Source organism: Bos javanicus, chromosome 10, assembly GCF_032452875.1.
Source record: "Bos javanicus breed banteng chromosome 10, ARS-OSU_banteng_1.0, whole genome shotgun sequence".
In the NCBI taxonomy this organism is placed as follows: domain Eukaryota; kingdom Metazoa; phylum Chordata; class Mammalia; order Artiodactyla; family Bovidae; genus Bos; species Bos javanicus.
Genome location: NC_083877.1, coordinates 19402181 through 19419343, shown reverse-complemented (window position 1 = coordinate 19419343; position 17163 = coordinate 19402181). Strand labels below are relative to the sequence as shown.

At 45.6% G+C, this 17163-nt stretch overlaps 1 protein-coding gene across 2 annotated transcripts in view; it reads left to right on the top strand.

The window, feature by feature from the left end:
• ADPGK (ADP dependent glucokinase) overlaps positions 1-15729 on the top strand; it is a 33109-nt gene extending 17380 nt beyond the window's left edge. Inside the window, exons 4-7 of one of the 2 annotated variants that reach the window (XM_061430294.1) lie at positions 3617-3737; positions 8012-8208; positions 8828-8926; positions 14140-15729. In XM_061430294.1, coding sequence (XP_061286278.1) covers positions 3617-3737; positions 8012-8208; positions 8828-8926; positions 14140-14691 — 969 coding nt within the window. In that variant the 3' untranslated portion in view covers positions 14692-15729. Of the gene's footprint in view, positions 1-3616; positions 3738-8011; positions 8209-8827; positions 8927-14136 lie in introns of both variants that reach the window. The other variant, XM_061430293.1, reaches the window with a different exon arrangement.
• The last annotated feature ends 1434 nt before the right edge of the window (positions 15730-17163 follow it).

Here is a 17163-nt window from a genome sequence, read left to right as displayed (position 1 = left end):
ATCTCATCCTCTGTCGTCCCCTTCTTCTCCTGCCCTCAATCTTTCCCAGCATCAGGTAGCCAAAGTATTGGAGCTTCAGCATCAGTGCTTCCAATGAATATTCAGGATTGATTTCCTTTAGAATTAACTGGTTTGATTTCCTTGGTGTCCAAGGGACTCTCAAGAGTATTCTCCAGCACAACAGTTCAAAAGCATCAATTCTTCAGCACTCTGCTTTTTCTTTATGGTCCAACTCTCACATCTGTACATGACTACTAGAAAAACCATAGCTTTGACTGTACGGACCTTTGTCAGCAAAGTGATGTCTCTGCTTTTTAATATGCTGTCTAGGTTGGTCATAGTTTTTCTTCCAAGGAGCAAGCGTCTTTTAACTTCATGGCTGCAGTCACCATCCACATTGATTTTGGAGCCCAAGAATATAAAATCTGACACTGTTTCTACTTTTGCCCCATCTATTTGCAATGAAGTGATAGGACCGGATGTCATGGTCATAGTTTTTTGAATGTTGAGTTTTAAGCCAACTTTTTCACTCTCATCTTTCACCTTCATCAAGAGGCTCTTTAGTTCCTCTCTGCTTTCTGCCATAGGGGTGGTGTCATCTGCATATCTGAGGTTATTGATACTTCTCCCAGCCTCTTGGTTCCTGCTTGTGATTCATCCAGCCCAGCATTTCTCATGATGTACTCTGCATAGATGTTAAATAAGCACGGTGACAGTATACAGCCTTCATGTCCTCCTTTCCCAATTTTGAGCCAGTCCGTTGTTCCATGTCTGGTTCTAACTGTTGCTTCTTGACCTGAATACAGGTTTCTCAGAAGGCAGATAAGGTGGTCTGGTATTCCCATCTCTTTAAGATTATTGTGATCCACACAGTCAAAGGCTTTAGAGTAGTCAATGAGCCAGATGTTTATCTGAAATTCTTTTGCTTTATCTATGATCCAGCGGACACTGACAGTTTGATCTCTGTTTCCTGTGCCTGTTCTAAATCTGGCTTGTACATTTGGAATTTCTTGGTCCATCCACTGTTGAAGCCTAGCTTGAAGGATTTTGAGCATTACTTTGCTAGCATGTGAAATGAGCACAATTGTATGGTAGTTTGAACATTCTTTGGCATTGCATTTCTTTGGGGTTGGAACGAAAACTGACCTTTTCTGGTCCTGTGGCCACTGCTGAGTTTTCCAAATCTGCTGGCATATTGAGTGCAGCACTTGAACAGCATCATTTTAGGATTTGAAATAGCTAATCTGAAATGTTGTCACCTCCACCAGCTTTGTTCGTAGTGATGCTTCCTAAGGCCCACTTGACTTCACACTCCAGGATGTCTGGCTCTCAGTGAAGGACCACACCATCGTGGTTATCCAGGTTGTTAAGATCTTTTTTGTGTAGTTCTTCTGTGTATTCTTGCCACCTCTTATTAATAGCTTCTTCTTCTGTTAGGTCCTTGCCATTTCTATCCTTTATTGTACCCATCTTTGCATGAAATATTCCCTTGGTATCTCCAATTTTCTTGAAGAGATCACTAGTCTTTCTCATTCTGTTGTTTTCCTCAATTTCTTTGCATTGTTCAGTTAAGAAGGCTTTCTTAACTCTCCTTGCTCTTCTCTGGAACTCTGCATTCAGATGGGTGTATCTTTCCGTTTCTCCTTTTCCTTTCACTTTTCTTCTTTCCTCAGCTATTTCCTCCTCATACAACCATTTTGGCTTCTTGCATTTTTTTTTCTGTGGGATGGTTTTGGTTTCCACCTCCTGTACAGTGTTATAAACCTCCGTCCATAGTTCTTCAGGCACTCTATCTACCAGATCTAATCCCTTGACTCTATTTGTCACCTCCACTGTATAATCATACGGGATTTGATTTAGGTCATACCCGAATGGTCTAGTGGTTTTGCCTACTTTCTACAATTTAAGTCTGAATTTTGCAATAAAGAGCTGATGATCTGAGTCACAGTCAGCTTCAGGTCTTGTTTTTACTGATTGTATAGGGCTTCTCCATCTTCAACTGTAAAGAATAAAATCAGTCTGATTTTGGTATTGACCATCTATACATCTGAACATTCCTTTGGGCTCATTTGCAGAGGGATTTGTAGGGCTCACTCAGTTTTTTTCTGTTTCATAGGTATCACTGTCCTTGTTGCCCAGTGCCCAAATGTTCTGAAAACCGTTGTTTCATGTATTGTATCTGTTTTATTGTTATTGTTTCAGGCAGGAGGGTAAATCTGGCCCTTGTTGTCTCACCTTGGAAGCCGAAATTCTAGCCAATAATTAGAGAAAATAAATAAAATTACAGGGGTGAGACTTTTCAGATTTGGCAAACAGCAGACATGTGTCAAGGAGAGGGAGATGTATTTTTGCCCAGTAGCTGGGATTTCTTAGGTACATGAAAATGCCTCTGTACAAACAAGTGATTAATTAGCAAGTAAAAATACTTTTGGAAGCTTGTGGTGGGGCATATTAAACCTGAAATGATGACGATCATCTCTGAGGACTTTCCTTTGATTCCTGGTCCAAGCCTTCATGCTTCAGTGGTTTTGAGTCTGGCCTGGTCCTGAGTGGGGCCAGAGCTGGCATGGCAGAAACAGCAGAAGGTGTGAAATGGCTTCTAGAAGGAACTTCCAGGAAGAGGCCCAGGTTGGAGTTGAAGAAAATATTTTTTAAAAGTTGCAGCATACCTCCCCCCAAACTTAATGAACTGAAGTGCTCTTTAATTCTTCTGCTGGGAAGTCTGTCCTGTTCACAAGGCAGCTAAGTGTAGTAGGGAGCCTGCCCCCACAAGTTAGGTCACTGGTTGATTAGAGTCTTGTGACCCTGAGGTTCTTTTCTATACTGTGTACAAGTCAACCAGTTGCTTTTGTCTGGCAGCTTTGAGCAGACAGCACCCAGTATCTCTTTGCTTACACAGGATGTGAGTCAGTAAAGAAAGGAAAGTGAGGTACAGTGCATCTTAGTCTTCTCAGGCTGCCCTGATGACAAAATGCAGTAGACGAGGTGGCTTGAACTGCAGAAATTCGTTTTCTCACAGTTCTGGAGATTGGACAGCCCCAGGATCACAGTTGCAGGAGGGGCTAGTTCCTGGCGAGCATTCTCTTTCCAGCTTGCAGACTGCTGCTTGCCTCTGTGTCCTCAGAGGGCCTTTCTTTAATGGATGTAGTGGAGAAAGGGCAGTTTCTCTCCCCCTTTTCTTCTAAGGCTGCCAGTCCGATTGGTTTAGGAACCCACCCATATGACCTCATTTACCTCCTGAAAACCCTTTCCAGTATCATCACATTGACAGTTAGACTTCGACATGGAAACCAGGGGGGCGGGGAACAAACATTCAGCCCCTAACAGAGTGCCTGGGATTCAGCAGACGCACGAGTGCCCGTGTAACACACGTGGATGCTTGACAAGGGTCTTTTGCCAGCTTCTCATTTCTGGGTACTTTGTGTCCATACCCTCCAGGCCTGCACCCTGGTAGGAGCTCTTCCAGTCCATACCTCCAAACCAGAAGCTTTCAGAATTGGATTTGGAGTCCAGTGGTTTTTGTTGAAAAAAATGAAAGTGCTGGATGTACCTTACTGAACAGATTTCACGGGAAGGGGGCAGATCTCCTGATAGACTTCATATTGCTTGTCTCCAGGTTCTTCTTTGTGGTCCAGTTGGTCCAAAGCTGCATGAGCTCCTTGATGACAATGTATTTGTCCCACCAGAGTCATTGCAGGAAGTGGATGAGTTCCACCTCATTTTAGAGTATCAAGCAGGTAAGAGGAAATGAGTAAGTAATGGCGTAAGCCTGGTCAGAAGGCTGTGTGTTGTCAGGTTGGGGGTATGAATGCGCTAGAAATGTTTCTTTGTAAATTGGCAGGGCCCTGTTCTTGCCTTACCACACGTTTCCTGGTCCCTGGTCCTATGGAGCTGATACAGGCCTTTGTCTCAAGGGAGAGTAATGGAGAGTATTACAACACTGAATAAAGTTCCCAGGTCCTCAAGTATGATTGATCTGAACCCAAGAGAAATCAGGCGGTAGGAGAGCAGGCACCTTAAATGAAAATGTGTGAAACACATGTATATAAAGTTTTCCTTCATTACAAAGAAAAGAGAAGGGCAGGTAACATCTCTGAGCTCTGTGCTGGGTTCTGCCCTCGGCCTTGCTGGCAAGCTGTTCCAGGCTGCTCAGGATTAATTCCAGGCCTCTGGCAAACTTCCTTTGAAGGATTTTCCTTTCCTTTGGGTGCATTAGTGGAAGCGTTTTATATTTAACAACACATACTATTTCCCATTATATAATGTTGCAAGATTTAGAATTCCAAATTCACCCCATCCTACCCTACCCCGACTAGATTTTATATGTTAAACAGAACACAGATCTGATTTCTGAGAGATCCTAAATACCAGAATGTATTTTAATTGCTTGAGTCCATGTATTTGCTGTTGTGTCTTTCCTGTGCACAGAACTCTTGAATTTTCGATTTATCACATTGTTAACTCAAGTTAAAGATTTAAGCAACTAAATAGACTAATGGTACCTTAAAGCAGTGCTTAGTTGATAAGCATTAGCCAAGTGCTTCCAAGTCTGATGCTTAAGAAGCTCTTACCTACTAGAGTAACTGACTTTAAGATATAAAATATAGTGCATCTTAAAAATTACGCCTTCCTCCAAGTACAAAAAAAGAATTGTTTCTGTTTCTCTTTTGGATGCTTAGTAGAATTGAGGGGGTTAGGAAGGGCAGAGTCTGAAAATTAGAGCCAGAATGTTGGACTGGGCAGTTCCCATCTGCACAGTTTTTGAGTTTCTCTCAGTTTTCATGGGTGAGCAGAGTAATGGCTTTCAGTGCCTGAAGGTGGTGGTGAGCAGTGAACTGCTTCAGCGAAAGGCATGAGTCAGTCTGTTGACTGGAAGGGTCTAGAGCAGCTGAAGGTGTGCCTTTGGGGCGCTGCTGCCGCTGCTGCTAGTTCCACGTCCGTCTCGTGTTCGCTTTGTTGGTGCTCCCTTCGCAACCTGTGGTCCCTGTTCCAGTCATCGTCTCTGGTGATGACGGAGTGGAGAGAACTAGCACCAAGCCTTTGGTGTATTTGACCGCTGTGCCTTGTATGTGGTAAAGAAGACAGCACAGCTTATCTTGAGAAGAAGTTGTTTCCATCCTTGGGTTTACAAGCTTCCCACTTTGGTTTTTCTTTTCTGTGCCTTATTTCTTAGTACTAAGCAGCGGCCTTCCAGTTAGCTCAGTGTGAAGTTGCATTTTCATCAGCCTCTGGAGGAAACCTAGTCTGGTGGCAGCAGCCCTCAGGTCAGCTCTCTCAACATAAATCCATCCCCAGCGCCTCTAACCTAGATGGGTAAATTCCCAGAGGGCATTTGTCAACATTTGTCCCTTCTCTCCTACCAGACCTCCTCGGAGAAGCTTATTTTCAGGCTTTGGGCCAGTGAGTCACTGCATTGGTTTTGCTGACTTACTGGCTGAAGGGCAGGATCATAAACTGAGAGAAGGGATCACTTAAGGAAATAAATTCAAAACCTAGAAAAGAAGGGTATGGACTTTTATCACAGGCTCACCCTGTCTGCGTTTCAGTCATTTTGCTTCTCGAGCCACCCCACCAGGCCTGTGGAAACTGCAGCGGTCAGCTCTCCACACCCCTCCTTGTCTTTGTCTTGCGGAAGCATGTTTGTTTCTGCCTCCCTCTCCTTTCTGCTGAGGAGATTCGTTTGTTTTGAATGCTGTGTGGCTCTTCTCTCCTAGGTTGGGTTAGATCGTGCTTCTGCACACTTTCAGTCTGAGTAGCAGTTCCCGGTCTTGTCCTGCAGAGAATACCCGTGTTGCGTGTTTTTGCCATTGTACAGAATCGTGTTGGTTTAGGACGCACACCCCTATCGTTTGTTGTGGGCACCTGAGTCATGGGTCTGTCCTCTTCTTCACTGTTCCTTTGCTGATTTCGGTCTTGCAGCTGAATGCCAGGTGTGGTGTGAGGCAGTAAAAGTGTGTTGGTAAAAGAAGACACGGGCCCCTTCCCCAACCCACACATCACTACAGGAGATGGACTCTTGAATAAATGATGGCACAGTCACGTGCCGAGTCCTCTAATACAGCAGTGGCCTGGGGGAGAAGGTGCTGGAATTGAGTCTGCTCGGAGGTGACAGTTCAGTGAGGCCCCCTGCACTGGGTCTTCAGAGATGAAGCAGAGGGGGAATGCTGCCATCAGCTCTGTGGATCACCATGGGGCATTTTCTTTGGACAAAGAATAAGATATGGGTGAGGAGTTAAGAAAGGAATGTGGTGTTTTAACAAATATAACCATTACATTAGGTTTTAGGAAATTGGTGATGTTTTCTTTCCTGCTTTCATAGATTTTTATACATATGTCCCACATATAAAATGTTTTTCAGAGGAATGGATTCAGTAAAGCTGAACTCAGAGCAAGGGGAGGATGGCTGCCACCACCCCACTCCCCGCCCCCCCCAAAAAAAAAACACAGAGGCCCAGCGGAGGCAGGAAGGAAGCGGGGCGCTGACCCAGGGGACAGATCAGCCTGCAGCGTAGAGACCCTCTGCCAGGGTTAGTCTGCCTTGGGAAAAACTTTCTGAAGGAATAGCCAGTAAATGATGAAACCAATGAAAAACTAGGCTTCATCATATGGACTTTGGTTTTGTAAATGGGACAGATGCTTCACGTGGAAGGAAAGCTGTGTAAATGCAGGTCATAAATCATGCCAGTTTCTGGCAGCACCCCAGGCTGGGGGTGACTGCTTTCCCCTGGTGCTCAGGGGGACATGGCCTTAAGGAATTGCCTAGGCAGCCCTTAGGCTGAGTTTTGAGATTTTCAGGACTTTAAGGAGAGGAATGTGGGATCCTCATGGTGTGGCGCAGAGTGAGCTTGGAAAAACCTTGTGCCCCACACGGCCCTCCCTTAGGACTCAGGCACCAGCACCCTCCCCTCGGGTGTGTGGCAGCTGTGTGTATGTGGGGTGGGGGGCATCTTAACTGGTACTTCACCACCTAACTGCACACCAGGATCTACAGGGGCTGCTGTCTGCACATTAAAAACTAGGTTCTGACTAGGCCGATGCTGAGAGGCACTCCTGTAGCTGCAGAGACTCCCAGCTGCTGCTGCCCAGGACCCAGCTGGGGAGGGCCTGGCCTCCTCCTGCTTGGGTCAGATTAGTGAACACTGAGTGGGCAGGTTCTGCAGGGGGCCGTGACTGGGCTGTGGGAATCAAAGACACACAGTATTGAGTGGGGATGTGGCCCAAAGATGAGTAATGATACAGGTTTGAACACTAGATAAAACAGTAGAAAACTCAAAGCAAAGTGATAGATCATCAAACCGTGTAAAGGAAAACCACTGGATCCTCAGAGTAGCGGGAGTACACCTTGGGCTGAGCAGTCAGCAACCATTTAGGGAGGAAATAATGCGTGAACTTAGTCTTTATTCCTTATTACTGTCATTATTCCACAGAAGCTTGCTCACAGGAGGCTGGAGCAGCCATTTACTCTTAGCTTCCAGATCAAATGCCCAGAAGTCACCATTGGGCAGCAGGGCTGGGGGGTGGGGTGTGGTCAGCCTGGCTCTTGGAATTCCAGCCTCCTTAGGTCCCAACGAAGTGACAGGTGCTAGGGTGCGCCCGTGAGGTAGAAGTTGCTTCAGGAAAAGCAGCCTGTCCTGCATGCAGGCCCACACGGTGTGCTGCACACTGGGGTTTGGGAGTCATGCTCTGGGTGGGGAGGGACCCGGGCTCCTGGGTATGAGGGCTGAGGGGACAGAACTTTCCTGGGACTTGAGGGGCATGACCCTGCCAGCCCTTGACAAAGGCACACAGCACCCATACTGTGTTTTTGTGGGGTTGGGGTTTCTGGTTTATTGCCAACCATGGTCCTGGCCGTGGCACTGTGTTCCCCTTAGGCCATGGCAGCTGGGGTTCACTCATCCAGAGGCCCGCCTGCCCCGAGCCAAGGCTCCAGTGAGGTCCTGCCTTCCCCACACAGCTTGGAGACTCAAAGCTTCTTCCTTTTCTTCCCGTTGTGTTGACTGGGCTTTTCTAGGGGAGGAGTGGGACCAGTTAAAAGCTCCCCATGCCAACCGGTTCATCTTCTCCCACGACCTCTCCAACGGGGCCATGAATATGCTGGAGGTGTTTGTGTCTAGCCTGGAGGAGTTTCAGCCAGACCTTGTGGTCCTCTCTGGATTGCACATGATGGAGGGACAGAGCAAGGAGTTCCAGAGGAAGAGGCTCTTGGAGGTAATGGTGGCACTGTTACAGAATTTCACAGATGGCAGCTCATGTTTTCCTTCGGATTTCCGCCTCTCTCGGCCTCTGCAGCCCGCACTGCCTTGCCCTAGGTCCCAGCCTCCCGGGATAGGTCGTGGAGGCCAAGAAGCCTGCCTCCCACTCCAGCAGGGCACCTCACGGTGTTCTTCCAGGCGCAGGCGGCAGCTTGAGTAGGACAGGTCAGAACATCATCTTGCCTGAGCCTCTGCTTCCTGTGCTAAACCAAACATGGCTGCAGGCTGCAGTGTTTGTGGTCTGTGTCCTTCATGTTTTCTGTATCATCTCATTCACATCAGCGTGTTGCAGATTCACACAGCACTTGAAGCCGATTGCTCAGTTTAGGTCCCCAGGAAGAGGCTGGCTGTGTGAACGTTCAGGGGGGTTTCCCAGTGCACTCCAAGTCCTTAACCCCAGTGCCTCCCTGCAGAGCCTAGTTGTCCCTGTTGGGCAAAGCCTCCCTTGTCCACAGAGACTGTGGTCGCCCACGTAGCCAGGAGCTCTCATGAGGATGCACTGCCTCTTGGACCCATCCTTCCCTCTTGCCTGACTCCTTGTTTCTGATGGCAGTGCTCTTCTCTTGTCTCTGCAGGTCGTGACCTCCATTTCTGACATCCCTACGGGTGTTCCAGTTCACCTGGAGCTGGCCAGCATGACCAACAAGGAGCTCATGAGCACCATTGTGCACCAGGTAACCCACGGGCAGTACTCGGGGCTCAGTGTGCTGTGGGTGTCATCTCACCCAGACCCGGTCCACGAGACCCAAGTCAGGAGCCAGGACTGCCCTGGAGCAGGATCTCCTGCTAAGTTAGGAAGACGGCAGAGTTACTGATGGGTTCATTTAGTTCAGTTTAGCCAACTAAACTAAAAAGGCATGTCTGACTCTTTGTGACCCCATGAACTGTATAGCACGCCAGGCCTCCCTGTCCATCACCAACCCCTGGAGTTTACTTAAACTCATGTCCATTGAGTTGGTGATGCCATCCAACCACCTCATCCTCTGTCATCCCCTTCTCCTCCTGCCTTCAATCTTTCCCAGCATCAGGGTCTTTTCCAAGGAGTCAGTTCTTCACATCAGGTGGCCAAAGTATTGGAGCTTCAGCATCAATCCTTACAGTGAAGGACTGATTTCCTTCAGGATTGACTGGTTTGATCTTGCAGTCCCAGGGACTCTCAAGAGTCTTCTCCAACACCACAGTTCAAAAGCACTCAGCTTTCTTTATGGTGCAACTCCCACATCCATACATGACTACTGGAAAAACCATACCTTTGACTAGACAGTACCTTTGTTGGCAAAGTAATGTCTCTGCTTTTTAATATGCTGTCTAGGTTGGTCATAGCTTTCCTTCCAAGGAGCAAGCATCTTTTAATTTCACGGCTGCAGTCACCATCTGCAGTGATTTTGGAGCCCAAAACAATAAAGCCTGTCACTGTTTTGTTTCCCCATCTCTTTGCCATAAAGTGATGGGACCAGATGCCATGATCTTATTTTTTTGAATGTTGAGTTTTAAGCCAGCTTTTTCACTCTCCTTTTTCACTTTCATCAAGAGGCTCTTAAGTTCCTCTTTGTTTTCTGCCATAAGGGTGGTGTTATCTGCATATCTGAGGTTATTGATATTTCTCCCAGCAATCTTGATCCCAGCTTGTGCTTCATCTAGCCTGGCGTTTCACATGATGTACTCTACATAGAAGTTAAATAAGCAGGGTGACAATATACATCCTTGACGTACTTCTTTCCCAGTTTGGAACCAATCCATTGTTCCATATCTGGTTCTAACTGTTGCTTCTTGACCTGCATACAGATTTCTCAGGAGGCAAGTCAGGTGGTCTTGTATTCCCATCTCTTTCAGAATTTTCCATAGTTTACTGTGATCCACACAGTCAAAGGCTTTGGCGTAGTCAATAAAGCAGAAGTGGATGCTTTTCTGGAACTCTTTTGCTTTTTCTATGATCTAATGGATGTTGGCAATTTGATCTCTGGTTCCTCTGCCTTTTCTAAATCCAACTTGAACATCTGGAAGTTCATGGTTCAAGTACTGTTGAAGCCTGGCTTGGAGAATTTTGAGCATTACTTTACTAGAGTGTGAGGTGAGTGCATTTGTGCAGTAGTTTGAACATTCTTTGGCATTCCCTTTCTCTGGAATTAGAATGAAAACTGACCTTTTCCAGTCCTGTGGCCACTGCTGAGTTTTCCAAATCCGCTGGCATACTGAGTGCAGCACTTCCACAGCATCATCTTTTAGGATTTGAAATAGGTCAGCTGGAATTCCATCACCTCCACTAGCTTTGTTTGTAGTGGTGCTCCCTAAGGCCCACTTGACTTCGCACTCCAGGATGTCTGGCTCTAGGTGGGTGATCACACCATCATGTTTATCTGGGTCCTTAACATCTTTTTTGTATAGTTCTGTGTATTCTTGCCACCTCTTCTTAATATCTTCTGCTTCTGTTAGGTCCATACTGTTTCTGTCCTTTATTGTGCCCATCTTTGCATGAAATGTTCCCTTGGTATTTCTAGTTTTCTTGAAGAGATCTCTAGTCTTTCCCTTTCTATTGTTTTCCTCTATTTCTTTGCATTGATTACTTAAGAAGGCTTTCTTATCTCTCCTTGCTATTCTTTGGAATTCTGCATTCAGATGGGTATATCTTTCCTTTTCTTTGCCTTTCGTTTCTCTTCTTTTCACAGCTATTTGTAAGGCCTCCTCAGACAACCCTTTGCCTTTCTGTGTTTCTTTTTCTTGGGGGTGGTTTTGATCACAGCCTCCCATACAATGTCATGAACCTCTGTCCATAGTTCTTCAGGCACTCTATCAGATCTAATCTCTTGAATCTATTTGTCACTTCTACTGTATAATCATAAGGAATTTGATTTAGGTCATACCTGAATGGTCTGGTGGTTTTGCCTACTTTCTTCAATTTAAGTCTGAATTTTGCAATTAGGAGTTCATGATCTAAGCCATAGTCAGCTCCCACTCTTGTTTTTGCTGACTGTATAGAGCGTCTCCATCTTTGGCTGCAAAAACTATAATCAGTCTGATTTTGATGTGTTTCACGGGGTGTGTTACCAATGGGTTCGTAGTGTGTGTTTCTCCTTCTAGCATGGGGAGGTTGGAAGTGAATGCCTTTTGCAGTGGAACCCAAAGGAGAAAACCAAAAACCCAACCCTGGTGCTTTCAGTTGAACTTCAGGAAGCTCAGAGAAAGGAAATTTGGGGGACACTTCACTCCCTCGCCATCAGGCCCCCAGGTGTTCAGCCTTTGGACAGTAATAATGATCAGATAAATCCAAGAGTAGGATGCTTGAGAGCACAGATTTTGAAAACCAGGATTGGAATACCAGCTTTGCCTGCCACTCTCTAGTTCTGTGAACATAGGCAGGTTAGTTAACCTCTTGTTTTTTAACGTCTTTCATGGGGTAATGTATGGTTCAAAAGTCACAAAATATTAAAAGATGCACAGTGAAATCTCCCTTCCTCCTGCCCTTGTACCCAGTTAGTAACCTCCTTACGAGTTTTGTCTCATCCCTCCAGATTCATTGTGTGCATATATAAGCAAATGGGGAAGAGCCTTATAATTTCATCCCTCTTTATCCCAAAAGATAGCATAGCATACTGCATAGACAGTTGTGCACTTTGCTTTTTTCCACTGGATGCATTTTGGAGATGTTTTCTCTGTCATCACGTGGAGAGTCATCAGTCTCCCTGCTGCCACATGCGTAGAAGCAGCCGTGGTGCACACAGGGTCTTTAATGCCAGCCAGAGCCGAGTGTTTGGCTCACTGCCCTTTTCTGTTCCTACAGCGCTGCAGTGAGTAACCTTTTTTTTTTTTTCAAAGTTCAAATATGAACTTTTAATTTAACTTTTTTTTTTTTTTAAACTTTACAATATTGTATGTTTTGCCAAATATCGAAATGAATCCGCCACAGGTATACCTGTGTTCCCCATCCTGAACCCTCCTCCCTCCTCCCTCCCCATACCCTCCCTCTGGGTCGTCCCCTTTTACATGAATTTAATTCGACCCATGACCAGGTACATGTGGATGATACATTCTCAGAAGTTGAACTGCTAGATTGGGGCGTAAAAAGCATTTGGCAGTTTGATCCTGCAAAGTTAGCATCCATGAGCACAGCACAGGTTTACTTCTACTTCTTTGCAGTGCTCTTATTTTTCCTGCTGAAACATGATTTTTATTTTTTTATTTTTTTTCTTTTAATTAATTTTATTTTATTTTTAAACTTTACATAATTGTATTAGTTTTGCCAAATATCAAAATGAATCCACCACAGGTATACATGTGTTCCCCATCCTGAACCCTCCTCCCTCCTCCCTCCCCATACCATCCCTCTGGGTCGTCCCAGTGCACCAGCCCCAAGCATCCAGTATCGTGCATTGAACCTGGACTGGCATCTCGTTTCATACATGATATTTTACATGTTTCAATGTCATTCTCCCAAATCTTCCCACCCTCTCCTTCTCCCACCGAGTCCATAAGACTGTTCTATACATCAGTGTCTCTTTTGCTGTCTCGTATACAGGGTTATCGTTACCATCTTTCTAAATTCCATATATATGCGTTAGTATACTGTATTGGTGTTTTTCCTTCTGGCTTACTTCACTCTGTATAATAGGCTCCAGTTTCATCCACCTCATTAGAACTGATTCAAATGTATTCTTTTTAATGGCTGAGTAATACTCCATTGTGTATATGTACCACAGCTTTCTTATCCATTCATCTGCTGATGGACATCTAGGTTGTTTCCATGTCCTGGCTATTATAAACATTGGGGTACATGTGTCTCTTTCCCTTCTGGTGAAACATGATTTTTAAATGTGCTTTCTTATCAGTCAAACATGTGAAAGGTGTTTAGGGCAGTTTTAGGCTCACAGCAGAAGTGAGCAGGATGTAGAGTTCCCGCATAGCTCTCGCACCCCCGCCCCCAGCCACAGCCTCCCCTGTCCGCAGATGGGATATTTGTCACAGTCAGTGAACCAACACTGGCAAGTCGTCGTCATGTAGAGCCCATAGTTTACATTAGGGTTCACGCCTGGTGCTTTTCAGTATGATTTTTATTCATGTATTTCTCTTCCTTGAGGTTATTTTTTCACTTCTTTAAAAAGCCATCTTTCATTTTCTGCATAACTACCTAACCTTTCTAAGCTTCAGTCCCCTTATCTGTAAGGTGGAGGCAACCCCTCCTTCCTTCAGAGCGTTACAGCAAGAAGTGAGTGAAATAGAGCCATTAGCGTGGCATCTGATATAGACCATACGGCAAACAGAAGTGCTGTTACATGAGCACCCCTGACTTTTATATAAATACACACAGGGCTCATCTCTCTTGCACAAACATTCACTTTATGCAAGTCCCTGCTCTGAGGAAGGAAGTGCTAAGTAAGAAAGATAGTGAGGTGGACATCGTGGTTCCCCTCAAAATAGAAGACTTGGCTCCTGTTCGGTGCCGTTTTCCACAGTGTTATTATCGCGTAACAGTCTTCATAATCCACACCTGCTCAAAAGACTTAGATCTGACATGAGGCACTCTCCTGGCGACCCTGGCTGTGGGGTGGGCTCTTCTCCACTGTGCGGGTATAACACCTGCTGATGTTCGGGAACTGAGAGTCAGGCCCCATCAGTGGTGAGAGGCTCTGCTGCGTGTGCCGAGGCAGAGACTGGGCACTGTGGAAAGGAATCCAGAGTGCACACTCTGCTTTGTCCTCCAGCGTGTAACAGGAGGCTGGCTCTAATACAGCATCACTGCACCTTCCCGGTTACTGTGTGATATTGCAAGTGGAGATAGCTAGAGGTATGAGAGCCAAGACAGTGACCTTGACTTCCGTCACTGGCCATGTCCTAGGAGGTTAGGCGCTAGGTGTCCATCAGAAAGAGACCCCCATTTTGTTTCTGTTAGCAGGTCTTTCCTGCCGTGACTTCCCTGGGGCTGAATGAACAGGAGCTGTTATTTCTCAGCCAGTCGGCATCTGGACCTCACTCTTCTCTTTCTTCCTGGAATGGTGTTCCTGATGTGGGCGTGGTCAGCGACATCCTCTTTTGGATCTTGAAGGAACATGGGAAAAGTGAAGGCAGAGCCTCCGACCTCAGCAGGATCCATTTCCACACGCTGGCCTACCACATCCTGGCGACTGTGGATGGACACTGGGCCAACCAGCTGGCTGCTGTGGCTGCAGGCGCCCGCGTGGCGGCGACACAGGCCTGCGCGACGGAGACCATAGACACCCGCCGCGTATCTCTGAAGGCACCCCACGAGTTCATGACCTCCCGTTTGGAGGCCGGCTCCAGGGTTGTGTTAAACCCAAATGAGCCAGTGGTCGAATGGCACAGGGAGGGCGTATCCTTCCACTTCACACCAGTGTTGGTGTGTAAAGATCCTGTTCGAACTGTGGGCCTCGGAGATGCCATCTCAGCCGAAGGACTCTTCTATTCAGAAGTACACCCTCACTTGTAGGAAGGTTGTTGGGGTCATTTTTCTGATGAAGGAAAACTAGCCAACCTAAAAATGACAGGAATTCAGTGCTCTGGGAAATAGGATTGAGAATGTCAAAAACCATTTCTGTTGATCAAACTGAAAGACAGCCAAAGAAACAACAGCAGATTAAACTGTACCAGATACATTCCAGCCTTTTGACAATTACACAGAAACATTTCAGGTTTTAATCGCAATTCAGCTATCTACTAACAAGACTGGATTTTTGTTCTCGTTGTTTATTTTTATGTTGTGTGTTACAGGGGTAAAAACTTGATTCTCCAACCCCTTTTCAGGTATTTTAGGCCAGACTCCTTGCCCATGAGAGCATGTCAGTTGGAGAAAGCACTCCCTTCTTGCCCACCTCAGATGTGCATGCTCACTCACCCGTTCTCCCCGTCTCTGAAAGCCCAGTGTGAGTTCTTGCATTCTCTCAGCTCAGCACCCATGACAGGATCATAATTTCCATTCAGTGTTACAATGACAATATTCAGTGAATACGCCTTTTCAGTTTTCTGCTCCCAAATTAAGACAGAGCCACAGGTAAGGACAAAATAGCCCTCCTGTGTTTCAGAGAGACAGCAGAGGCTGGGTGCCTCGTGGAGCCTTTGAGGAAACCAGTCACTCTGCAGTTAGGGGCCTGGCTGGCCTGCAGGGTGGTGCTGTGAGCTAAAGGGCTGCACTTTCCTGCCCTGGCTCCTTAACTGTAGACTGGCTGGTCAGAGGCTGCTGTGCCTGGGCCCACCTTCATTGCCCAGCTCTGGACATGATTGCTATAGCAGAAGACTGATCTGTGTTCATTCTGATCCTTAAAGGAATTTTACTTTTACAACTGGAATCTGCTTCTGGGTGTATAACAGATCATGTATATTTTACAGTGATACATCACATCTGTTAAAGAGTTCAACCTCCTAAGAGCCCCAGGATCATAAATAAATTTGTCATATTACGTATTTATTTTTATAAATCGAGACTTCAGCGTGCTTTTAAATATATTAAAAACGATTTACATTTCTGGAATCCTAAGTCTGTCTGTGATTGATTTCATTTCTCCCATGATTCTGGAGCCAGCTAAAATGTAAATCATTTTGATCTTGACTTGTGACTTACATGTTCCTCTGCTGTTGAGGTGTTTGATTATCTTGTCTTCCCCATCACATTGAGTCTGAGCTGTAGGTCTGTCCTCTGGTTTAAAGTGACATACTAGTCTCAAGCAGTCAAGCCAATATGACCCAGTAATTTGAAAATGTGTGTGAAGAGCCATCTCGATTTGTTCAGAGAACCCTGGGAACACGTGTCAACTGGTGGCAGGCCTTCTTGGGTCAGGGGTAATCATTCATGCTGGGCTCACAGCAGCAGCTTCTGGAATCTCAAAGCCACCTCGCGTTCTCAATTTATGACCTTCCCTCCTGGTTTGGCTGAGAAGGAACAGCTTGATTACTCCTTTGAAGACAAGGCTAGAGAACTATGCAGACTGAAATTCAAAGCCAAGGAGCTTATTAAGGAAATCTCTGGCTGCTACCTCATCAGTCTGCCTTGAAACTCAATTAAAAATAATTCAACAATCTTATGTTTTTATTAGAAAAGCTTAAGTGAGAAGAAATTTCTCTTTTCCCAAGAAAGAATAATTCATCATTTATGTTCTAACCCTAAGCAGCAATGTTCTCCGTGTCATCTTTTTCTTACAGGCAGCCCTTGTCCTTAGTACATTCTCAACAAGTTCTCCAGTTCTCGCTGGTGATGTCAAGGAAGATGATCAGGAGGTGTGGACAGCAGTGTTTTCCAAAAGGTGGGTTTTGAACTATTAATCATGACTAAATCAACTTGGGTTATAAAGTATCAAAATGCATCATACATCATAGGAATAATTCTTTTAAGTATTGTTTATAAAACTATATTCCTGAGTGTGTGTGTGTAGGTATGAGTGTACGTGTATCCCTCTGTGAACGTCCCACCTTTCTACAAGCACATTAAGCTTTGGGAGGAAGATTAACTGGGCTCCGTCACCGAGCACGGACAGATGATGCAGCAGTGACTCAATGGACATAAGTCTGAGTTAACTCCAGGAGTTGGTGATGGACAGGGAGGCCTGGCATGCTGCAGTCCATGGGGTTGCAAAGACTTGGACACAACTGAGTGACTGAACTTAACTGATGGATGTTCCTTACTGTACGATCCTGTAATGCCACTCCTGAGGAGTGAAGAGGTGGAGCTGCTAGCCCCATGGCTTTCAGCTATATTTTACAAAGGTTTCCATGTATGATTTTATATGAAGAAGAATAGTTTGAAAATCCCCTGGACTAGAAAGGATGCCTGGTGAAAAAGGATCCTTCCTAAAAACTTCTATCACTCACTCTCTGCATTCCCTTAAAACTGATTTAATGTTCAGGGAAAAGCTGCAGCACACAGAACACTGTCAGGAGACATAAAAATTCAACCAAAAATCAGTAATAG